Source organism: Andrographis paniculata, unplaced genomic scaffold (genome assembly GCF_009805555.1).
Source record: "Andrographis paniculata isolate CXL003 unplaced genomic scaffold, ASM980555v1 Contig89END, whole genome shotgun sequence".
NCBI classification, from domain to species: Eukaryota; Viridiplantae; Streptophyta; class Magnoliopsida; order Lamiales; family Acanthaceae; genus Andrographis; species Andrographis paniculata.
The window spans coordinates 737,626-762,805 of record NW_026137627.1 but is presented as its reverse complement, the minus strand read 5'-3'; the positions used below and the strand labels follow the sequence as shown (position 1 = coordinate 762,805).

The 25,180-nt window shown below is 32.7% G+C and overlaps 4 protein-coding genes across 9 annotated transcripts; 3 read left to right on the top strand and 1 right to left on the bottom strand.

Moving 5' to 3' along the window:
• Window positions 1-8,066: 8,066 nt before the first annotated feature.
• LOC127242939 (protein KINESIN LIGHT CHAIN-RELATED 3) lies at window positions 8,067-12,509 on the bottom strand. Of its 2 annotated transcripts, XM_051262700.1 has the most exons (3): window positions 10,672-12,509; window positions 10,326-10,565; window positions 8,067-8,752 (listed from the first exon to the last, which is right to left on the bottom strand). In XM_051262700.1, the coding sequence occupies exons 1-2, from the start codon at window positions 12,303-12,305 to the stop codon at window positions 10,328-10,330; spliced, it is 1,872 nt and encodes a 623-aa protein (XP_051118657.1). In that variant the 5' UTR covers window positions 12,306-12,509; the 3' UTR covers window positions 8,067-8,752; window positions 10,326-10,327. The 2 variants fall into 2 exon arrangements, with proteins under 2 accessions (XP_051118657.1, XP_051118656.1); XM_051262699.1 differs by lacking the exon at window positions 8,067-8,752 and having other exon boundaries at window positions 9,456-10,565.
• Window positions 8,373-8,756, top strand: LOC127242851 (ethylene-responsive transcription factor ERF098-like). Its single transcript, XM_051262561.1, has one exon. The coding sequence runs from the start codon at window positions 8,373-8,375 to the stop codon at window positions 8,754-8,756; it is 384 nt and encodes a 127-aa protein (XP_051118518.1).
• Window positions 12,510-12,562: 53 nt separating the features above from the next.
• Window positions 12,563-16,528, top strand: LOC127242940 (protein TRIGALACTOSYLDIACYLGLYCEROL 1, chloroplastic). Of its 2 annotated transcripts, none has more exons than XM_051262701.1 (3): window positions 12,563-12,695; window positions 15,204-15,280; window positions 15,384-16,528. In XM_051262701.1, the coding sequence occupies exons 2-3, from the start codon at window positions 15,237-15,239 to the stop codon at window positions 16,384-16,386; spliced, it is 1,047 nt and encodes a 348-aa protein (XP_051118658.1). In that variant the 5' UTR covers window positions 12,563-12,695; window positions 15,204-15,236; the 3' UTR covers window positions 16,387-16,528. The 2 variants fall into 2 exon arrangements, with proteins under 2 accessions (XP_051118658.1, XP_051118659.1); XM_051262702.1 differs by having other exon boundaries at window positions 12,567-12,698.
• A 2,021-nt stretch (window positions 16,529-18,549) lies between these two features.
• Window positions 18,550-23,780, top strand: LOC127242995 (transcription factor EMB1444-like). Of its 4 annotated transcripts, XM_051262812.1 has the most exons (11): window positions 18,550-19,470; window positions 20,250-20,384; window positions 20,489-20,573; window positions 20,680-20,721; window positions 21,287-21,346; window positions 21,486-21,575; window positions 21,665-22,684; window positions 22,766-22,867; window positions 22,936-23,067; window positions 23,156-23,281; window positions 23,441-23,780. In XM_051262812.1, exons 1-11 carry the CDS (start codon window positions 19,376-19,378, stop codon window positions 23,513-23,515), a joined length of 1,962 nt encoding a protein of 653 aa, XP_051118769.1. In that variant the 5' UTR covers window positions 18,550-19,375; the 3' UTR covers window positions 23,516-23,780. The 4 variants fall into 4 exon arrangements, with proteins under 4 accessions (XP_051118769.1, XP_051118770.1, XP_051118772.1 ...); XM_051262813.1 differs by lacking the exon at window positions 23,441-23,780 and having other exon boundaries at window positions 22,943-23,067; XM_051262815.1 differs by lacking the exons at window positions 23,156-23,281; window positions 23,441-23,780 and having other exon boundaries at window positions 22,771-22,867; window positions 22,943-23,067.
• The last annotated feature ends 1,400 nt before the right edge of the window (window positions 23,781-25,180 follow it).

The window sequence follows — 25,180 nt, the reverse complement described above, 5'->3', positions numbered from 1 at the left end:
AAAGTTATTTTATTTTTACCATATTTGGTGTATTTTCGTTTCTTCATGAACCTAAAAAATGTAATCTTTATGTTCAATTTGAATGTCCTTTAACAATCTATCCATTTTTTCATTTCGGTCCACCCATAACAAAGTATCAATTTTCTTTTTTAGTAATTGTAATATTTATCTAACATTACAAATACCATTTCAATTTACAATATATTACATAAATGTCGTTACTTTTATATCATACAATACTAATATGGTTAATTTAGTCTTTTTACTTTTATTTCTACTTTATCCCAATATAATACTAATATTTCTAAAACTCCGTGCAAAAAGCAAATGGATATATAAATACGGACTAAAGGAGTATAATTTTTTTCTTTTATTATTATTATTATTATTACATGAGATTGAAGGGTGCATGAATCTTGGTATGTTATAAAATAAATAATTGATTAATTGATAATTAAGACCTTATCTATTAATTAATTTAATCCTAAGTCGCATATAGGCTTTATTAGCTTCATTTAATTATTACACTAAACCCTATCCCTATATTATCATAATCATCATTATGCGCAACAAGAAATTGGATTATTTGCTAATGTATCTCTAAATTTTGATCTAAAATGTTTTTTTTTTTTTAAATAGCATTGATTGATATTTAATATGGTAAATTTATTTTCAATTTACAATCAATCTATATATTTTTATTATTTGAATTATCTACAATCGATAAATCTATTAAGCTTTAAAAACATTTTAATCAATACAATTTTACAGGTTTGTTCGTGAGATTTAATAGTAAAATTTTGAATTTGATAATTATTTAACAACATATAAATGAATATCGATGTGGTATTTTGAATGTAAAATTATTATTATTTTTTTTAATATAGATGATTATTATAATAGATTGATAAATAATACTCCATCCGTCCCATAAATATAGTCTTAATTGGGTTAGGTACAAGATTTTAAGAAATATTGATATTATATCGGTAATTGGTAAAAAGTATGGATAAAAAACTTTTTTGCCCTTGTGAGTATATTAGTGTAAAAAGTAGTGACAATTGTGTAATAAAAATAAAAAAATAGGGGTAGTTTTATGGTGATATGGTTATTTATGAAAAATAAGACTATTGTTTTGGGACAGACAAAAATGGTAAACAAGACTATTGTATTGGGACGGAGAGAGAAATATTTATTAGTTAGTGGAAGTATGTAAAATGATTTTGATATTTTTATCTTATGTATTTTATATATATAAATTAATTGTATATGTAATGATATATTTGTAATTTATTTAAAAATTAAAGAATATTTTAATATTAGTATATAATTACTTTTACTATAATAAAAAATGAATATTTTTGAGTGAAACCGACATACAAATGATACTTTAAGCTATGACAAAAAAAATACACCGGAAGCACATGAGGTATAAACAAATAGTACAAAGTATGTATTTGTATACAAATACAAACACAATATATAAACTGACATTATATGATAATAATTCACATATCATATGTTATAATTGATTTCAGTACACAAAATATATTAACATATTTATATAATACTCTCTCCGTCCAGCTAGAAAGTATACATATTTATATTTTGGACGTCCAATTACAAAGTAATCATTTCATTAAATACTCCATTTTTTCCACAAATATCCCTATTTTACATCACATCATTACTTTTATACCAAAAAAGTAAGGGCAAAAATGTCATTTCACTACTTTTACTTACACACTATAATTAAAATACTATTATTTTTTAATCTCCGCGCCAAAAGTAATTGTATACTTTTAGCTTGGACGGAAGAAGTATATCACAGATAATGCATGCTAACAATGTATACAACACCTATTATATGTTCTATTTTTATGTGTCATATGTTCTATTTTTAATTTAATTTTTTTTATTCTTTATTTGTCCTTAAAATGTTATTATTTATTTTACATACATATAAATATATTTTATACTTTATTAATTATAAATTAATTTAATATATTATTTATTAAATTATAATTTTATTTTTATAAAATTAAGCTAATTTATTTTTATATATAATTAATTTTCTTTGTAAACTATATATACTTATTAAAATAAAAATAAAAACATAAAAATTATTATATTATTTTATATTAAAATTAATAAAATAGAATAAATTTATTAAAAATTATAAATATAATAAATTAATCAATAATTAATATAATAAATATATTTATAAAAAATTTATTGTTTTATATTTTACATAATTCTTAATAAAAAACATTCATATTTCTTAATATAAACGGAGTATTATTTTTTTCTCACATCTAAAATTAATAAAAAAATATTTTATAACACATTCGTAATTTCAAATAACTAATAATAAAAAATTTTAAATTTCTAAAACTAAAAAAACACAATAAAAAAATTATAAGTTAAAATATAAATATCTTCAATTGTCATTTGATATATAAACAACTAATATCAAACTGCTATTTTACCAAATACTTTAATACAAAAAAAACTAATTGAATCAAGCTAGTCAAACCAGCTAATTGAATCATCTAAACGCTAACAACTAATTGAATCAGCTAACAAATAAAAACTATCAGCTAATTGGACTAGCCGATGCATATGAATTTTTTTCCCGATCTTCTTAATTCTTTTTATAAGATTTTATCCAAATTTACTATTCATTATTTTTTTAAAAAAAATCAAATTAAATATTTTTTTATATATTTTTTTTAATATTATACTTAAAAATAAATTTTACATTCAAAATATCATATCAAAATTTATTTCTATTGTAAAAAGGGAAGAGTACATCGTCCATTAAATCAAATACTTCCTCCGTCCAATTTATATTGTCCTAAAGTATATTTACACGATTTTTTAGGTAATTGTCTTTTTGTTATGAATGGACAAATTTGCTCTTAAGTGTATGGTAGAGATTAAAATAATAAATGAATGAAGGGTAAAAATATAAAATTCGTGTTTAAAAAAAATGAAATAGGACAATAGTTGTTGGACGTCCCAAATAAGAAAATAGGATATTAGTTTGTGGACGGAGGGAGTAGTATATTAGACGAAAGAATAAATAAGTTTATTGAGTGAAAATAAACGACTTCATTATTGTAATAATAATGAAATGTAAATATTTTGTTTATTTTCATAGAGACTACTATTACTTAAAATTATATTTTTTAATTTTGAATCGATCAAAAAAATGATACCATACATACATTGATTTTTAGAAATCAATACTGAAATTATTTTTAAAATTATTTCATGGAAATTTAAATAAACACACTCAAAACTCTTTTCCGAAAACATTAAATATTTTTATTTAAGATTTGTTTGATTTTGATATGAGTTTTAATTTAAATTTAAATTTAAATAATATTTTAATAAAATATTGTATAAAAAGATAATATATTTATTTGGAGTAAAATTACATTAATAGGGCAAGAGATCCTCTGTTTAAAACTTACCTAGTTTAATCAGTTTAACCAATTATTTTATAACCTTTGTTGTTGACTTTTTAATATTTTTTTAAAATAAAAAAATAATTAACTTAATTAAAATTATAATTTACTCCTCCAATATTTTATTTATTTCTTTCCATTTTTACTAAATACTCCCACCCAATTTACTTTTTCTCTTTTTCAGCCCTAATTTTCTGGTAAAGAAAATACTCCGGTGAAGAGAAGAAGAAGAGGGAGAGGAGAGATGACGGAGGCTTCGGTGGAGTAGATCCCGATGGCTAGTGTCGCGGTCGACAACGGGTAGGAAAAAGGCTCAAGGACGGGCGGTGGCTTTGGCAGTGGCGCAGGGCGTCGTCGGGGGTGAATCAATGATCAATGAAGGGGAAAGAGAATAAGAGAGAGTTGGAAGAATTAATAATCTGCCAAATGATTACCACAAAAAACTACAACACACTATTTAAACAAATCTCAATATATCGACACAATGACCAAAATGCATAAAAATATATATATATATATATATACCGAAACAGAGAAAAACTGCGTAGTCGGAAAGGGCACGTTTTGGGCTGCGAAGTCGGAAGGAAGTGTATTAGATTAAACCCCATAAAAAAATAATAATAAAAAATAAGAGAAAAAATTTAATAAACATAAAATTCTAACTTACGAAACGCGTTGGTGGCGTCTTCAATGAAGGCATTCGGTGGCCGTCGGCATCACAAGAAAATTAGGATTAGAGTGTCGATTACAGGAGAGAAATTTGGGTGAAAGTGTTTACAAATGAAAGGACAAATAAAAGATTGGAGGGTAAAATTATAATTTTAGTTAAATTAATTTTTTTTTATTTTAAAAAGTATTAAAAAATTAGCACCGATGTTATAAAATAATTGATTAAACTGATTAAATTGGATAAATTTTAAATCGACGATCTCTTGCCCATTAGTAGTTAGTTTTATTTGAAATAAACAACTAACAAACAGACCACTTTTGACCAAAAAGAAAAAAAGTGACAATTAATTATAAATGAAGATGTTTGTTGATTTAATTTAATTTAATTTGTGGCAGTGATTGTTTGTTGGACTTGACCATTTTTTTTTATCTAATTTGGACTCTCATTCTAAAATCAAAATTCCATTTTTCTAACTTTAATTATTTTGTTTAAATTTAATTGTTTGACAAAAATAAAAAATAGAAAAATAAATACTCGAACAGAATCTGACAAGGGAGCAATTAAATAAAGATTTGTTGGTAAGAATATAATATTTAGACTATCTATATGTAAATATGTCATTTAAGGGGTTAGATTATAATTCATATAAAAGAGGTTGAATTTAATAAGTTTTAATTGAAAATATTTTTTTTTTTATTATTTTCGTATATTACATTTTAAAATATATATATATTTTTATTTTAGAAAAAGTAATAATACATCAGTACTAAAGTATTCTTAAGTTTTTACTTAAATTACAAATATTAAATTACACATACAATTACTTTATACACAAAGTCAAATGATAAAGATGTAAAAAATTCTTACACATTTTCACTAACTAATAAAATACTACTCCCTCCGTCCCAAAACTATCGTCTGGGTTGTGTTGATACAGGATTTAAGGAATATTGATATTATATTGGTAGTGGGTAAAAAGTACGGGTAAAAGACTTGTTTGCCCTTGTGAGTGTATTAGTGTAAAAAGTAGTGACAATTGTGTAATTATAAAGAAAAAAGTAATGGTAGTTTTATAGTGATATGATTATTTATAAAAATAAGACTATGATTTTGGGACGGACAAAAATAATAAATAGGACTATTATATTGGGATGGAGATGGTATTATTTTTTAATTTACTACAAAATCCCAAAAGACCCTTTCATTTAAGACGGAAGAAGTATAAATAATGTGATGTATTAACATCCTGTGCTTTTCGGGAATTCATCGTCCGCTATTCACCACAGTAACTATGACCTTAGGCTAAATAGAGCATGAACTGAAATATATATTGAGACGTTTACATTGTTGATTAGAGCTAATAATTACGTAAATATTTATTCTCAATACACTGACAAAATTACATTAATATATGTTAAAATGAATTATTATCATGTATTGTCAGCTTATACAATATGTTTTTTTTGTGTTAATGTACACTTAGTGCTAAGATGAAGTGTGACATGTGCCGTGTGGATTATTACAATACGTTACCAGTTTCATGCTATTTATATCTATTATGCTAATGAGTATCATAAATTAAAGTCAATCGTGATATGTGTTGTGTGAATTATTACCACTTTTGTTTGTCTTACTAAAAAATATTCATTTTTTTCTTAGTAAAAATAATTATACGTTAGTATCAAAATATTTTTAATTTTTATTTAAATTATAAACATAACATTACACGTACAATTGATTTACTTTATGCATAAATCAAAGAGCAAAAATATTAAAAACTCTTCACATACTTTCACTAAAATTTAAAAAAAAAACTTCAAATCAAAATCAAACAAACCCTTTTGTTACTTGAATGATAATTACTAACAAAATTAATTTAGGAATATGTTAGGGAAAGTAGAAGACAATTCATATAGGGCTTCATTAAAATATTGGCCCAAAATGTGGGCCCATTAGCCGGCCCACTACACAACAGCACTTTATAAATGGCTAATGACGTGATTAGTTAGTGACGCTAAAAAAATACTCCCTCCATATGTATTTTGGGCGTATTATGTATTTTGGGTGTATTACAGTAGATACAAGAATTTAAGTAAAATATAATTAGTAAGTAATTAAAAAGTATATTAAAAAAATAATTAATCCATCCGTCTCAATACAATACTCTTATTTACCATTTTTTATCCGTCCAAAAATAATAGTCTTATTTACATAAATAACTATATCATCATAAAAATATCTCTACTTTTTCATTATTATTATTACACAATTGTCACTACTTTTTACACTAATATACGCACAAGGTCAAAAAAGTTATTTATCTTTACTTTCTACCGACTACCAATATAATATTAATATTCCTTAAATCTCGTGCCCAACACAATAAGACTATACTTTTGGGACGGAGGGAGTATTATTTAGTAAAAATAATTATAGATTAAAATTAAAATAACTAAATAATTTAATTAAGATTAAGAAAAATATTAAATACTATTAAATTTAAAATTTGATTAAAGTGCATAATAAAATTTAAAAAAAAAGGATAAATTATGTGGGACGAATAAAAATAAAAAATAAAAATAAATTATGTGGAACGGGGAATAGGGATAGTAATAAATGGTTAATGACGTTGTTAGTTATGGTAATTATTTAATTAATTTTATTGGCACAAGTTGACTGTTCGAACGCAATTTGGAATTTGTTTGTTTTAAATATAAATATTTTATATAAAAATATATATTATTATTAAAGTAATAAAAGTTGCATAATAAGAAAATAGAACTATCGTGTTAAAGTTCTAGAGCAACACATCATTTTGATTTTTTGTATTAATTTTATTTATTATTTTGATATTTTAAATAAGTTATATATAAAAAATTTATATACACATGTATATTTGTGCATGGCATTTTTGCATTGATTAGAGCACAAAGCAGTTGGGTCGTGTTCTTTTGTGGATTTTAAAATAGATTTTTACTATTCAAATTCTTTTTATTTTTAAAAATATCATATTAAATAATTAAATTTTTTATATTATATTATAAATTTATTTTACATTTAAAATATCATATAAATTTCTATTTATATCATATTAAACAACTATTCAAATTCAACTTTTTACTATTAAAAAATTCAAACCCAAAAATTAAAAACTCACAAACAAACACACCCTTGAGATTTTTTTTTTCTTTTCTACCGTCTTTTTTTACTATTAATTTATAATTATTCTTTTAAAACATATGTGTTCTTTTAGCAAAAAATACACCAATATATTTTTTCAAAAAAAAAATTTAATATATCATATATATTTTTTATTTTTATATTATTCATACAATTTTTTATATGTAAATAAAAAAAATTTCTTTTCAAACCAAACCAAACATTTTTACTATTCAACACTTGGAATTATGATACATAAGCTTAAACTGCAGTTAATATTACAAAATCATATATAACAATTTATGAAGTTACACAAATACCCTTTCAAATAATAAAAAAAAAAAAAATCCAAACATTTTTATTATTCAACACTTGAGATTATGAGACAACAATTAGTATTACAAAATCATATATATAACAATATATGAAGTTACACATATACCCTTTTAAATATTTTATAATTTGCAATTTAAGCGCGCTATATTTGATTTTATAAGTTTATTTGCTGATCTGATCAAGTTAGCATAGTACATATAGTACAATATATGCTGAGATACACTAAGTATATAAATAAATATATATTTTACACATAACAAACATATATTTATAAATAGTATAAATATATTTTTTACTCGTTAAATATCAAATAAAATACTTATTTTTTTATTTTTTTTTAAATTTTCAAAAACCTTAAAAAAAAATAAAATAAAAATAAATATGTTAAGAAATTTATTTTGAAAAAAATAATAATAAAACAAACACACTCGGAGGGTGCAAAGATTCGACAACGCTCTGACACAATAAGTTGATCCAATTCAAACTATTTCAAAGTCAAACCGTCAGGGCTGACCTCCCTCCTCTCCGGGCCTTGACTTTCAAAGCCCGAATATCCTTACCCCTCACACCAAATAAATCCACACCATCCATCATCTCCACCAACGGTGCAGATCTATCCGGCCCCGAAGTCCAGGGACCTTCCAACACCACCACCACTACAGCTACTTATATAATCTCCGGCCACCACAATTTGAACACACATTCAAATCTCTCCTAAAAAAACTGCCGTCGGAATGGAATCTCCGGCGGCCGGGAAAAGGGAAGGAAAGTACAGAGGAATTCGCCGGCGGCCGTGGGGGAAGTTTGCCGCCGAAATACGCGACCCAAATCGGAACGGCGCACGTCTTTGGCTCGGCACTTACGACACGGCGGAGGAAGCCGCCAGAGCGTACGACAGGGCGGCGTTCGCGTTCCGGGGCCACCAGGCAATCCTTAATTTCCCCAACGACGGCCATTACAACGCCGATCCGCCGCCGGCGGCGGGGCCGTCGCAGTCTCCGGCGGTTAATGAATCTCCGGCGGCGGCGGCGCCGGTCATTGAATTTGAATATTTGGATAATAAGCTGCTGGAGGATCTGCTCGGAGATGAACCCCAGGGGCGGCGGCGGGAAACCTGATTTTGTAATTTAAGATAATAATATATGTAATTTTAAACATTCTTATATTTTTATTTAATTATAAAAATTAGATTAATTTTTTTTAAAATTTTTTATTTTTCTTGGTTTGAATTATATTGTAACGAATTGTATTCATTGTGATGATAAATTGATAATAATCCTACCAAACGGGTTTGTGTTTACTTTTTTAAAATGTGATTATAATAATTAGATGCTATTTAATTTCTTTTTTATAAATTGGTATTAACTTGTACTCCCTTCATTTTATTTTAAAATTTTTTAATAATATTTTATTAATTAATAAAAATATATAACAAATTTTAATATTTATATTTTTTTGAATCTATAATATTATATATAATATTATATTTGTAATTTAAGTAAAAATTAAAAATATTTTAATATTAATATATAATTATTTTTTCTAAAATAGAAAAATACTTAAGATGGTACATATAAATTACTAAAAATTGATACTGTTTATTTAGCGATTTTTTTTTTTTCAAAATTTATTATTCATCAATTTTTATTTATTTTTAAAAACATAAAATAAAACATATTTTTTATTTTTTATATTAAACTAACAAATTAATTTTATTCATTCTATCAATATTTATTTATATTGGATCATACAATTATTTTAATTCAAAATTTTACTATTCAAATTCAAATTCCTAAAAATGATACTAGGACGGAGTAAAGTATAAATTTAAATAAAATAGTCCCTTCCCTGCAGTCTAAGGGAGTTCTTTGTGATTTTGTAATAGATTAAGAAATAATAAAATTTTATTAATTAGTGCAAGTGTGTAAAATATTTTGACATTTTTGCCCATTAACTTTTATGTAAAAAATAATTGTATATGTAATAGTATATTTGTAATTAATGGAAATGTGTATAAAATTTTGATATTTTTGCCTATTGACCTTTATGTAAAAATTAAATATATTTTGATATTGGTGTATAATTATTTTTACTAAAATATGAAAAAAATACTTTAAGGGTGTGTTCGTTTGTAGAATTCTAACAAAATTCTACTATTCATCCAATTTTTTCCCCCCAAAAACATCAAATCAAACACCTATTTTTCATTTTTTATATTATACTAAAAATCAATTTTACATTCAAAACATCACATCATCACCTATTTATATCACATCATACAACTATTCAAATTCAAAATTTTTGCTATTCAAATTCCAACTCAAAATCCAAACTCCCAAACAAACACACCCTAAATATAAAGTTATTTGATGTAATATAAGACAAGAGAAAATAATAGAAAAGATACTTAGAGTTGGGATGGAGGGAGTACTAAGGGTAGGTTTTTTTTGGATTTTGAATTTTTGAATAGTAAAAAATTAAATATTAAGTTATTTGATGTAATATAAACTTGATGTAATGTTTTGAATGCAAATATAAAAAAATAATCATTTAATTTAATATTTTTTTTAAAAAATATAGTGTTAATAGCAAAAGCCCTGTGATAAAACAATAAAAAAAAAACACATCCTAACAATTTATCTTCTATAGAAACTTACACACTCTAAAAAAAACATACTCTTCCTTACCTTCATCGACCACCAACGCCATTCTCTTTCCCGCCACCGCCGGAGAAACTCCCGCCATCGCCGTCACCATCTCGCGGCGGCGGCAACGCGTCGAGCAGAGCTTCGGAAACGCAACGGCTCGCCTTCTCCTTCAACTCCTCGAGCACTCGAATCGCTTCCCTCGCTTCATCCTCGGCGCTCCGGCCGTGTCCCTCGAGCGCTTCCACGGCCTTCTCCTGAAAATTAATCGCCAGCGGATAGCTGCCGAATCAACACAAAAAAAAACGAAAAGCTCAGCCGCGATCGATCGACTCGCCGGAGATTCAATCGATCCAATTACGACAAGTTCGACAACAAATTCGAATACCTCCCGATCGCTGCATAAGCCTTCGAAAGATTCCGGCATGCCTCGATCGAGTCCGTATGGTGCGGACCGAGTGAAACGTCCATAACATCCTTCGCGTACGCAAACGCCTGCGCCGCCGATTGCGGCCGGTCCAACTCCATGTACGCCGCGCCCAAATTGTTGTACACGTAGCCGATGCCGTAATGCTTCGCGCCGAAACTCTCCTTAAGCCGTTCCGCCGCGTCTTCCAAATACGGGATTGCATTTTCGACTTTCCCCGTCAGCAGCAGCAGCCACCCGATCCTCGCCGAAACGCTCCCGACCGAATGCTGCTCGGAACTCAATCTTTCGAATATCGTTAACGCTCGTTTTAGCAACGATATCGCCGTATCGAACTCGTTCATCGCCTCGTATTGCGTCGATATTTCTGTAAACGATTCGGCGGCGGCTGCCGGGGAACAGGAGCTTATTCGGTCGAAAATCGACGTCGCGATCTGTAAACATCGCTTTGCGTCGGCGAATTTGTCCTGATTGAACAACGCTTTCGCCATGGAGATTAAGACTAATGCTCGATCGTCGCTCTCATTCTCCGTTTGCTCGACGACGCCTTTCAATGTGGCGATGGCAGCGTCGTATTTTCCGAGGGCGATCTTCATGTTGGCAGCGTCGATTTCTGCGCGGAGGAGGTCGGAGCTTCGGCCCCAGCTCTTTAACACCTTCTGCGAGAGATGGTTCTGCTCCAACGCCTTTTCGTGCTCGTCCAATCCCGTGTAGATTAAGCCGAGAAGTCGCCGATCGTATGCGACCTCGACGGAATTATGGCCTAAACACGAAATGTGTATCGACAAAGCCTTTGAGCAATACGGCAGCGCTTGTTTGAAGTTCAATACGGCGACGTAGGCCTCCGCGACGTCGCGATTCGCCTTGCCGAGCTCCTTGCTGTTCTCCTCAAAGCTCCTTTCTTTGATCTCCAATGCCTGCAGAAGATGGGACAGAGCTTCTTCCCGCCTTCCCATGGCGGTCTTAACATTGAAAAGCTCCGATTGGACGGCATGAGTTATAGCCAGGACATGATCGTTATCGAATTTGCTACCTAATGTGTTCAACACACGATTGGCTCGATTCAGATAACCTAAACTGTCGTTGAATCTGTTTAGCTTGAAAGATGAAGATCCTAAAAGCTGTAATGTCATTGCAAGAGGCAAACGGAATCTGCCATTGACGTCGTCCTCGTCGAAGCTTGCCAAAGCTCTCTGCGCATACGACGCAGCCTTTTCAGAGTCGTCGCCTTGTTGGTCGAGTTTGAGGCCGATTTTCAGGCACGCCATGGCCAAATCCTTCTCCTCAAAGCTCGCCGTTTCCATCTCCTTAAATGCCCTCACCATTTCCTCGACTGACTCCGCCGACTCAAAGGCCTCCTCCAGAACGGATTTCTCCTTTATTCTCCTCTGCCTCGACGATACCTGCGGTGCGTTTTGTGCGAGCGTGTTCAAACTCTGCGACTGCGCCTGAAATCCACCGGATTTGAGATCCGAGAAGAGCAAAAATCGAGCGTTGAGCTTCGCCGCCGCGGTGGCGGTGGTAGAGTTTCCTGAAAGGAGAGGCACTAGGGATTTGGCTCCGAATCCGACAAGCTTGGACGAAGCTCTTCTCATGGCGGACAATTTTGATGGAAACTTGAAGAATTCTCCAAAGATTCTTCACCTTCACCTGGACTGATCCGATATCAGATCGCAGAAGCAAAACCCTTCGAGAAACCCTCGACGTCGGCTGCACACCATTTCACTCGTGTCCTGTTCGTTCATGTGGACTGCAAACCTTAATTTTGGGCCCTTCTTCTATACCCAAAAATCTGAACCCAGCCCATCAAAAAAGTGATCCAATTGGTAACAATAATTTCTTAGTGAAAACTCGTAATCCCCATCCGGCGCCGTAACCGTCTACCGAGGCGTCGTCTGCTCTCACTACATTCGTTTTCTCTAGCGAGTTCCGATGGGGGGAAGGAGATAGCCAACAGTGCACCACTTTCGCGTCGGCCATTGCAGGTAGCAGTAGTTGGTGAATTTCTTTCATGATTTTACTTTTTAGATTGGGCGTTGAAATGTTCTGCGAAGAGTTTGGATTGATTGATGAAGAAATTAAGGATTGGAAAGTGTTTTATGCGATTCTGAGTTGGAATAAGGATATGTTCTGATGGTGTCCTAATTAGCTCTTCATATTATCTGACCGTTTGCATTTGAATTCGTAAGTGCTGACATTTCTTGATCGCCTTATGCTTGTTTGGAGATTTGGATTTTAGTTAGATATTTGAATAGAAATTTTTTTGAATTGAAATAGTTATATAGTGTGATAGAAATAGGTATTGATGTTATATTTTTAATGTGAATTTGATTTTTAGTACAATATAAAAATATAAAAATGAAAAATATGTATTTGATTTTATATTTTCGAGGAAAAAGAAGTTCGATCAATAGTAAAATTTTGTAAAGTTTTATAAAAGAACACACCCTACTAGTGTATTAGGTGCTGGATTTGATGAAAACTGTCAGGATTTTGATTGCATAGGATGGTGTTATAGGTGGTTCTAGACTTAAGGTTTTTAGGTTGAGAGAAAGAGAAAGAAAACTATGTCAGGCGGGGGTGCTCGACAATAAAAATGGAATTGCATAGAAATGATAGCTGAGATATATAAAAGTATAAATGCAATCGATCTAGAGGAGATTTATTGTGTTCCAATGGAGGGAAAAAGAGAAGATGAATCAATCATAAAGAGGCTAAGGATTGGATAAGAGAGGATTCTAAGTACATTGGAAATCGGAGAAATATGATGTGTTTATTTGGTACGTTTTTAGTTTGATTTTTGGTTTTTTATTTGAATAGTAATTTGAATGTAATGTTTTGTGAGAGAAAATAATAGTCCTTTTGTCCCGACTCAAAGTATACATTTTATTTTATTGAGGAGCCGAAGTGTGTAAGATGATATTAATATTTTTGTCTTTCCCAGTAACAATGAAAAGAATGATTTTGTAAAAGTTTGAGGTAATTTGGTATTTATATATGCATTATATTTACTATAATTGAAAATAGAGTGAGACAAATAAAAATGGTAAAATGAGTACATTGAGTTGTAATGGAGAATATATTTTTATAGAGGATAGAAAGTTCATTAGTGTCAAAGAAAAAAAATATTACCGAATGAACATCCTGTTTTATTGAATTATCATTTCTCTCTATTATTTTGTGTAAGAGAAATGAAAATAGATCAATTTCTCAATTAAAAATTTTGACTTAAACAAACCAGAGAAATTAGGATATTTTTATTTTTTTTGTCTTCATTTCCTGTACCAAGCGGCACCCTTAGTGTAGATTGTGGCAGATTCAAAGAGGCTGTTGACAACATGAACAAACTGCTGTTTCCATTGATGTGTTTTGTTGCTGAATTTGACAAAGATATTGTGAACTGCTTCATTTCGACAGTCTTGTCTCTAGTTTTATTACTCTAATGGCTGTTTCATTGTTTTGTCACGGTTTCTGCAATTGAGCGATCCAGTTTTCTTTTTAGTGTGCAAAATTGTTTGACAACAAGATGAAATGTGATTTATTTTTGTTGTTGTCGCGGCTGATGTCTCTATGACCAGTTTTGGGACTATAGGATTCATAGGAACACAAAGCTAAAACTGATATTGTCGAGAAAGCATAAGAATTGAAATGCTTTAGATGCTTTCCTACTGAGGTTCTTCATGTGTTTATTGAGTGCACTATTACTGTCGAAAAATCAAATGCTTCAATGCTTCATTTAAGTTGATTGTATCAAGGACGAGATTTGAAAAGTTTACTTGTCATGTGATCAACCAATGCAAATAAAAAATAGAGAACGGTTAGGGTGCTGATTGAGGTTGATTGGATTATGTGTTGTATTCGTATTTATCTAAACATATACCTTTTGTCGTCAATATATATCTCATGTTCTGTCGGTATATAGTTTGTGTGTTGTCAGTATTGTGCTAACTAATTATAATTAGCTAAATAAAAGTCGCCTTAAAAAACAAACCAATTTGGCAAATCCCTTATGGCTTTCAGGGAAAGATACCCCTCATTGCAATGTTGGATCTTAACACATTTACTCGAACATTTATTTTTCTAGTTGTGCTCCATGTGTCCATTTACATCTCCCGATTCGTGAACATTACTGTTTTCAAGAACTCGGGTTTCTAACTTGTCAACTCTCCTAAATGCTAGATTTATCGTGTTCAATGCATTTTATCTTACCTTTTGCTATTTAACATATCCTTGGAATTTCGATGCTACATTTTCCGAATATGAATATTTCTTTCAGAACTGTTTTATTAGGTTAACCTTACTTATTCTGTTTCTCCTCACTGTGACATCTACTTAACTTTTATCGCGTGCATTTATTATTTGTTTGTAAAATCAGTTTCAAAGTTGGATTTTGATGAAATCACATTCCAATTGCTCCGAAAATTCTATAGATGTTTTAGCGCGCATTTATAGTTTCATGTGGAATTGATTATACTTATATTTCTCCGGCAAAGGCAACACTAGGCGTGTTAACAAGGAGAACTAATATGCTAGCTGCCCAGATTCTCCCACTTATTCACATCTCTCACAGGTCCCTCTCTTTTCTTTTTATGATCGTTAAAAAAAGAATATCGATGTGTATATGATGTTATATATAAACCATTTCATTTCTAACTTATCTCGACAAAATACAGATGTAGATGTCCTGCAAGAATCCCATCTTCGCATTCTGGTCGCGTTTCCAGGAAAGTTAGTCGTGTCGAGGGGTTTAAACCTCACGAGCTTATCACTCTTAATAAACGAAGCCACCCTATTTCTGCTCTGAATACAAACGATGGCCATCCAATTTTATCAGCGTCTGAAGCATCTGTGAACAAAGATTCTGAACTGAATAATGAATTGAGTTCGTTTCTGAACCAGTGGTCGCCTCCTCGGTACTTATGGAGAGGACTATCGGTTTCTATATTAGCAGGCCAAGTGATCATCAGGGCTATAAAGGGCAAAATCCACTGGAAAAACACTCTGCAGCAGCTGGAAAGAGTCGGCCCTAAATCAGTCGGCGTTTGTCTCCTGACATCGGCATTTGTTGGCATGGCCTTCACAATCCAATTTGTCCGGGAATTCACTCGATTAGGACTGAATAGATCTATCGGCGGTGTCCTCGCCCTCGCCTTTTCGCGCGAGCTAAGCCCCGTTGTCACATCCATCGTAGTCGCTGGCCGTATTGGCAGCGCATTTGCCGCTGAATTGGGCACAATGCAAGTCTCCGAGCAAACAGACACTCTGAGGGTTCTCGGCGCGAATCCTGTCGATTATCTGGTGACCCCTCGAGTCCTGGCCTCGTGTATTGCCCTCCCATTTTTAACCCTGATGTGCTTCACTGTGGGAATGGCGTCGAGCGCCCTCCTTGCAGACAGCGTCTACGGCATCAGCATCAATATTATCTTAGACTCTGCTCAACGATCTCTCCGATCGTGGGATATAATCAGCGCCATGATTAAGTCTCAGGTCTTCGGCGCGATTATATCAGTGGTGAGCTGCGCTTGGGGCGTGACAACTCTTGGAGGCGCCAAGGGTGTCGGGGAATCTACAACCTCGGCTGTGGTTGTGTCTCTGGTCGGGATATTTATTGCGGATTTCGCCCTCTCGTACTTCTTCTTCCAAGGAGCTGGAGATTCCCTCAAGAACTGTATGTAACAATCTTTTACATTTCCTTATGTCTTTTACATATCGATAATATTTTCGCTACTTAGCCAGTCTTAAGTCTTTTCAATACACCGTATTGTCGAACTTGTAGGTTAATCGATTCAATATTGAGCTATTTTATGGTTTTGTCTTACCCTGTTCGAGTCTTCCATTGTTATGCATTGTTTTGTGATTACTTATTCTTTTTAGGGCAGCTAGGGTACTGAATGATATATATATATATATATAGGCTAACATATAACAAAAATAAACAGAATGCACATAACAGTTGTCTATCCAATAGATCTTATCGTATACATTACATGTAATTTGTGTTAATATGATATAATTTGGGTCAACTTATTTATTAAAAAATAAAAATAAAAAAGCTTAATTTAAGCTTATTTTCAAAATATATTTAATTAATTGAAATAGATTACTACACCTTTTTAGGTCTATCAAGTTTGCATATATATATATATATTTGATTTAATATATAAAATTATTATATTTTTAAGTATTTCTATTTTTTTTTGAAAAAAAATAGTGCCTATATAAAATTAATTTATTTTAATTATAATTATATGCATACATAGAAAAAAAAATTAGATCTATATTTTTCTTCTTTTTACTAATATTGAATTTTAAAAACTTATTATATAGACTTTTTAATAAACTTGTAGATCACTATACTTTAAAAAAGACCAAGACTACCCTTACAATGTTGTTTCATGCTAATAGGTAAAAAAAAGTATGACATGTTTAACCAAAGTCTGATTTGACCTATTTTCCATCTCTATATATGACAATGCTGATTTAAGAATAATTATGTTATATATTACATTGAAACTAATCTACACCAGATTGAGGCTATGGAGATTAGTCTCAATCAACACCATAACGATGCCGGTATTATTTACTCGAAAAAGAACTTTAAAGAAGTTAAATTAGAAGCAATCTAAAACATCATGGAATCGTAAATAGACAGTGTCTTGATGCTGCTGTTAGAATGCATGCAAACTACTTACTGTTAGGGTCAAGAAACTGGCAATGTCTTTCTTTCTCCTGTAGTAAAAAAAAAAGTGGTGTCACCTTTTATTTCATTCTTTGGTAGTGAACTTATAATTATGGAGCACTATTAAACACACCAATGAACTAAACAGAATTAAAGTGGACATCAATTATTACGCCTGCCTAAATTGACTTTAGGAGGCATAATAATAAGCAGACATACATAAAAATTCATATGCAAGTGTTGCTTACTCAATGACCAAATAGACTATCAACCCATGATGTTCTTTTATGACATATGCTGGTGAAAAGCTGAGCCACCAGATCTACCTACGATGATTGTCATCAATCCCAATTTGTATATATATTCATATTTTTATCTGGGGTGGTTCCCTTATTGATTTCCCAGTGAAAAGATGGAAGTTTGGGGGTGGGGGGTGGTTCTTGACATAATGGTTGCCCCAAATATTTTGATCAAAATGAGAACACATAATGATACAGGGAGAATAATGATGGATTCACTCAATGAGGGTTTGTTAATTTATCTCCAAACATTTGGAAAGGGAGAATGATTCTTGGCCTTTATCTTTCTGCATTCATAAAATGAAATCCACTTATATTATATATGTGGAACCATCACATTATGAAATGTAAATTGAAACTGATAAAGATGAAGCAAAAATCTCTTCAAATTACCCTCACAATCATCCTAGGGAGCAAAGAAAGTTAAAAAGTATATAGAACAAAAGTAAAACATAGCATATGTTAAATCTTTGTCGAATTCCATTCCATTTACATTAATTTAGAAACTTGAAATGGGTTTTGCCCTTTTGGGAAGATAACCTGAAACTGGACCCGAAGATTCGGATACGGGTATCCGATTCAAAAGAGAACAGTGGAAATTGAAAGCCTTGAAAATGATGGGTTTAGTCCGGGAGACAGGGATTGACAGTAGACCAGATTTTTGTTCACAAACCGGATTCGAATCTTTCGGGTTTTGGGTCAGGGTATTCGGAGGGTCCTACCCGAAAGGGCGCTCCTGGTGCTGATGGCGGAGAAAGCGGAGGGAGGATAGGATAGGGATGTAGATGAAGGGAGGATAAGAAGCATGGAAATCATGGTGTTTGCCATTTCAGTGGACTAAACCCTAACATCCCTTTTCCATACAGGGAGGGGTATAATGGGGATTTCAACAATTGCGGCGAAAGTGGCATGGAATGGTATCGAATGGTGGGTGCGCTGTACATATGGTGAACTGTTGGAAGTCCCTTTGTATAAAAAGACAGCCACTTTGGGTTTCCAAAAAAACTTGGAATCGAACCGTTGTGGGGAACTTCGTACCTGTCTTTGAGGGCACTTTTCCTCTCCTCTTTCGAGCAACAATTGTGAATTGGTTAGGAATTTCTTGGTTTGGTTTATCTTGGCGCAAATGGCAGAAATAGTTGTTGTGTTCATGTTCTTGTTACAGAGTTTAATGGCGGATCACAGTGAAAGTCTTGTTTAGTGTCTAAGAAGGAGGGGGTAGATCAAAGATGAAGTGCTCTGTGTCGTTTGATGTGCGATAACAAGGATCCTTTTGTCAATTTGGGTTCTTATCGAATCGAGCGTTTTTCTAGGGTTACAGTTTATTAAATATGGAAAATTATTTGAACAGCTTGGATGAGAGAAAAAATATGTTTGGGGGTTTCTGTGGGAATTCTGTGAGCTGATTGATTCAAGAAAGTCTGTATTGCGTTAGAGGTTTTAGTAGTGTGTGTGGAATTGGGAGATGGGGAAACATGACAGAATGTTGCTGCCGACGGTGGGACCTCCGATAAAGAGACGGTTGAGAAGGAAACAGGCAGGAAGAGGATCTTACAGAGGGAGTTAGGGATTGTGGTTGTACGTTCCACGGCGAGGGGGTGGCGGAAGTAGGTGGAATTTTGAAGTTAGAGAGTTGGGGGGTTTTGGGGGTTAGGGTTTGTTTAAGCTCATTGGGAGAGGAGGAAAGATGGGGGGCCAATTGCAGCCATTGTTGAGGAATCTTTGTTTCGACTCTGGTTGGAACTATGCTGTGTTTTGGAAGCTAAAGCATCGGGCACGAATGTGAGTTTCTTTCGAATTTATTCGAAGTTATTAGTCACATTGATTTTGTGTAGCTTTCTGTAAAACTCATTCAATTGAAGATTGACATTTTGTGCAGATCTGCTAGTTAGATTATTTGGCTTTTTATGGAACAGAGTTTTGATATGATCTGCTGTTTTGTATGATTCTCGATGAATTTTAACTTGAGAGATATTTATGTGTGTTTTCGACGATTTTTGTTTCAGAAGGATTTGAATTTGCTTTAGATTCCTCTGTAGTTTTACTTCATACATTGCAGTGTAGAATTTTTATCTATCTGAATGTCATCAGGATCTGGAGTTGTAATTGATTAATATATGTGATTCAAACAATCCCGGTTTATTTTATTTAATGCAATGATCGATTTTCTGTATCTTCAAATTCTACATGAATATGTATATGTTCGTTGCTAAATGATTACTTGCATCTCCGATTGTAAGGTTATGGAAGACTAATGTGGATTTAGTAGGTTTTGCCGAATTTAGTAGCTTTGAACATAAACCAGAGTTCTATCACACTGGCGGGAGATAATCGCAGCTGTTTGCACTTTAGTATAAACTTTTAATTAATAGTCGAAGACCGAGATGTAGCTAACAACAACATGTTTACCGGTGTTTTCTTAAAATATGATATTCCTTTTTTCGTGGTATATGTTTAAATTATTTCCAAGAGAATTTATTTGTGGCGTGTAGTTTTGGCATCTGTGTAAGAATGAATCAATTTTCGGCAATGAATCCACTGACGAAGCAAATTTGATTCAGGATGCTGACTTGTGAAGATGCCTATTATGTCGGCAATGAATCCACTGATAGGAAGTGGTTCAATTCCACTCCCAATGATCCTTTAGGATTAGTTGTGGCGAAGATGTCTTATGAAGTGTACTCTCTCGGGGAAGGGTATGTTCGTTGTCAATTGAGCACAAATTGTAGGGGCGATATATTCATATTTTTATGTACTTTGAAGAATTTCTTCATTTATTCTTTTGTTTTTGCATCGACAGGATTGTTGGACAGGTAGCGGTTTCTGGGAAACATTCATGGATATATTCCGATCAGACTGTTTCTGAATCTTCCTCTTCATCTGAGGTATGTTCGTACAATGTTAACTACTCTTATGCGAGGAGATAATCTTTAATTCCATATGCTTGAAATTATTGAGCTAATTTTGATCGGAAAACTCTCTTATGTGCAGTATTTTGGTCCGTTGCAATCTCAGTTTTCAGTTGGCATTAAGGTAATCCTCAGTTAGATTCATTTTTTATTTGATATATCTTTTTATTTGTATGATTTGAGAATTGAATATCGACTAAATAGGAAAACAAACAAGTGATTGTGAGATAAGATTGTAAATTAGCTACTTCAGGGAGACTCTTTACGTTTTCGGTTAAAATCCCGATTTAATATTTATGGTATTATCGACATTTTACCAATTACTATATAAGTTCAGTTTGGGATCAAGTAGTAGTATGAAACCTGCTACTATTTCTTATTTTTGTCTAAACCCGAAATGGATAAGCTTGTGTATTTCTCTATGAACCAAGGATATAGGTGTGTTCAGATATGTTTTGGAATTCTGGATTGATTTGGGAATAGTAAGAAAAAGTTTGAATCGGCAATAGGTGTCGGATTTTATGTTTTTTCAAAACGAAACTATTGAAGAACAATACGAACACAAATCTGAATTTTTAAGTAAACAGAGGTTATGTTCTTCGACCTATTTCCGAGCTTCTCTGAACTAAATCTGTTTCATTTTGAATTCATTTCCGGATTCTGTTATAATACGGGATATTGTCTCACAGACCATTGCAGTTATGGCTGTTGTTCCACACGGCGTCGTACAGCTTGGATCCCTGCATAAAGTACGTACGGCTACTCAAGTTTCATATAACTATTCATTACGCTTTGGCTTATTTTAAGTATTTTTGGGTATGGTGCGAATGCCAGATTGAAGCCAAAACCTCTTAACTAAAACTATTCTTTTATCTTTGTCTGGATTAGATTGCCGAGGATTTGAAGCTGGTCGAGCATATCAGAAATGCATTTTGCGAGTGGCTAGACTCGAGAAGTAAAACGGAGAGTTACTGTCTGGTAAACGAATCCTCTCTCTTGCATTCGTTGCTATATAGTGTGTCGAATTTTATTTCCCTACCCATCTGATTCGCTGCATTCTTTACCAGTCGGACGATTCTACGGTTCTTGATTTGAAGAGTACGTCGCACGACGAAGAGGTAAATTTGTGGTCTTTGTTGTATTCGCCATTACGAGACTCTACCGAGCAGGCGAGCGGATTGTCGAACAAAGCTTCCAAAGCGAACGTCGCAACCGGGGCCGACATTTCATATCCCTCGAGTTCTCGAAATATTCTCACTGGGCTGATAGAGATAGAGGCGACGGAATCCCTTAACGACGGACAATATGGCGAACGGAATGACTCGAAAGATGTCGTAAAAGGATCCATGGGGATGTCTAAGAGTGCTGGGATCGGAAAATCTAGTTTATCGAATTCCGATAAATCTCAAATGGTTGATGATATCGCGATCCGGGATCAAGATCCCGAGCTGTCCGACCTGCGACGGTACAACGAATTCGGAAACCTCGAACCGCCGATCAAATCTAGCTGTGTCGGGATGCAGATTTTGCCGTTCGGATTCGGATCCGGGTATGAGCTGTACGAAGCATTGGGGCCGTCGTTTCGGAAGCAGATCGACTGCGTATGGCATCCCGGGAAATCTGATTCCGATATGGCTATCGACATTTCGGAGGGAATTGGAAGTTGCAGTCTGATGCCGGAGAGCTCCGACGCGCACCTTCTGGATGCCGTCGTGGCTAAAGTTAGTGGCAAAGTGAACGATGCCGCCGCGAGCGAGAAATCGTGCCGCAAAACCCGAGGATCTCTCCCTGCTACCGAAAAAACGATCTGCAGTAGTAGTAGCATAGCTACCGTTAGCTCGGCAGGATATTCGTTCGAAAAAGGCGCGTCGAGCAGCTTGAACTCCGCAACGACGTGCGGGGCCGAATCTTTTAAAGGGTTTTCATCGCCAAGCTCCAGTCGAGGAAGCGACTATTTCGGGAGGCTCGTCAAGACTAATAAAAAGAGATCCCGACCCGGCGAGAGCTCTCGACCGAGGCCTCGGGACAGGCAATTGATCCAAGATCGAATTAAGGAGTTACGGGAGCTTATTCCGAGTGGATCCAAGGTGATTACAATCTCCTTTTTCGTCGCGTTTGAGCGTATACATATATATATGTTTTTGCTGAAATGTCGTGATTTCTTGCAGTGCAGCATCGATTCCCTTCTCGAGCAAACGATCAAGCACATGCTGTTCTTGCAAAGTGTCACAAACCACGCCGAGAAGTTAAGCAAATCCTCGGCTTCTAAGGTATTGATTATCCGATCGAGATCCATTCTTTTCGGGATTTTGATTTGACATTTCTTTTTCCCAACAAGGACGCAGGTGCACGGCGATTTTCCTGTACCGAGCAGGGTTCGAGCTGGGCGATGGAGATGGGAAACAATGGCCAGAAATTCTTCCCGATCATCGTCGAAAATATGAACATGACCGGGCAGATGCTCGTCGAGGTATCTATCGACGAATTTTTTTTCTCGAATATATCCTCCGGAAAATTAACTTGCGCTTGATCGATCCATCGATCGATTACCGTTACAGATGCTGTGCGACGAGTGCAGCCAGTTTCTTGAAATCGCGGACGCGATTCGGAGCTTGGGTCTAACGATTTTGAAAGGCGCCTCCGAAGCCTACGGGAGTCGGACGTGGTTGTGCTTCGTCGTCGAGGTATGTATGTATGCATGTATAGATCCGTCGAAAATATCTCGAACAAAAGCTCCGTTTCGATCGAAGCTTTTGAGTTTCGGAAAAATTTGAAAATAAAAAATTATTGGTATTTGATTTGATAATTTTTTAAAAAATTATTGTTAATAAATTGTGTCGCAGAATAACCGGAGCATGCATCGGATGGACATATTATGGTCGCTAATGCAGCTTCTGCAACCGAATATCCCGAGATGATCGATCGATGAACCGGCCCGGTTCGGTTCGGTCCGGTCCGGTTTTTAATTTGTAAGAGATTTGTGTGCTATTGTTTTTCTTTCTTACAGCTATTTTTTGGTACGAATGTTTTGGCGTGATCTTGACTTGTTTGTATTTTTGGTTTATGATTTTTATTATTTATTTATTTATGAATTTCCAAGTAAAAAAAAAAAAAAAAAAACAGGACTGGGAATTATTTGTGTGTCATTTATTTATTTATTTTGGGTGAATTTATTTATTTGATTTCATTTTCATGACATCTTCACTTCACTACTTAATCCTTATATTGTGCTTTGGACTTTGAATTTTTGCTTCCTCTTCAAACTACACACACATACTATAATATTGTATCTATTTATTTATTTATTTATCTTTGTCGATGTCTATGTCTCTATTTGCACTCGTTTGCTTATGATTGTTTCGATTAATTATTTTATTATTCAGCATATATGGGGTTTTAATAAAATATATTATTATTCTTTAATTTATGTAAGAAATGTAAATGAATATATACAAAATAGACAGAATAAATGATAAAAGTTTGTTAAAAATAAATAAATAAATAAATTCCTTTCTGAATGAAGCTACAAGAGTATGTTATGTATGAACATTTGAATTTATGGTTCGGATATTTGATGAAATTTGAACCTAATATAAGTGTTAGGTTGACTTTGTAATAATTAATAGATAAATAATATGTGATTTTATTATTTAAATTTTTAAGTGAAACAGTCATTTAATATAGTATAAAGCTGGTATGTCTATATTCCTTCAAATTCAAAATTATAAGATCCAAATAATAATAATAATAAAAAAATTGCTTTTAACATATTTGAAATTTTAATTTTTTTATTATTAAATTAGATGAATTCATTACTAAACAAATAATTTCTGCTAATCAAAACACATATATAAGAGAAGATTATCTAATATTTAAATATATCAAACAACATTAAAATAAAATTTCCAAATGAGAATTATGGGTGCACATTTCCACTTATAAAAAATATTTTGATTCGATCCAATTCAAAAAATGTAAATTCCTTCGATAAAAATTAGCTTATTTAGATTCGCTCCGAAAATTTAAAAAAAAATAAAATATTTTATTAAAAATAATAAAAGTAAACATATAGTTAAATATATTTTTTGAAGATTTAATTATTAATCAATTGACTGTAAAGACATAATGTAATAAATATAATAGTAACTATTATAGTAAATAAGTATTAAATGTTAAATATTAAAATTTTGAATTTTTTAAAATTAATAATGCACTAGATTTAATGGATGAACTAAAAAGAAAATTAAAAATAAATTTTATGAACAAAATGAATATTGGGTAAATTGTTCTTTTAGTCCTGTATTCGACTCCTTTTATCGTTGTAGAATTTTAAATGAATCATGTATGAAAATAATCACATTAGTAATTTTTTTTTTCCGCTAAAATGGTCATCCAGTGCCGAACTTGCCACGTTGGCAGCCGTTGCTGACGTGGCTAAGATGTCATCGCTACGTAGATGCTACGTCGGAAGACCATTTTAGCAAAAAATTTTTACATGCAGTACTATTTTGAGAATAAATCCATTTAAATGTCTTAAAAATTATAAATGAGGTTATATACGAGACTAGAAAATAGTTTACCAA

Coding starts and splice junctions, on each gene's coding strand:
- LOC127242851 (XM_051262561.1), top strand. CDS start 8,373: ATGGAATCTCCGGCGGCCGGGAAAAGGGAAGGAAAGTACAGAGGAATT.
- LOC127242939 (XM_051262700.1), bottom strand. CDS start 12,305: ATGAGAAGAGCTTCGTCCAAGCTTGTCGGATTCGGAGCCAAATCCCTA. Junction 10,566..10,671: donor GCTTATGCAGCGATCGGGAG/GTATTCGAATTT, acceptor TTGATTCGGCAG/CTATCCGCTGGCGATTAATT.
- LOC127242940 (XM_051262701.1), top strand. CDS start 15,237: ATGCTAGCTGCCCAGATTCTCCCACTTATTCACATCTCTCACAG. Junction 15,281..15,383: donor CTTATTCACATCTCTCACAG/GTCCCTCTCTTT, acceptor GACAAAATACAG/ATGTAGATGTCCTGCAAGAA.
- LOC127242995 (XM_051262812.1), top strand. CDS start 19,376: ATGGGGGGCCAATTGCAGCCATTGTTGAGGAATCTTTGTTTCGACTCT. Junction 21,576..21,664: donor AAACGGAGAGTTACTGTCTG/GTAAACGAATCC, acceptor ATTCTTTACCAG/TCGGACGATTCTACGGTTCT. Junction 22,868..22,935: donor GCAAATCCTCGGCTTCTAAG/GTATTGATTATC, acceptor TTTCCCAACAAG/GACGCAGGTGCACGGCGATT.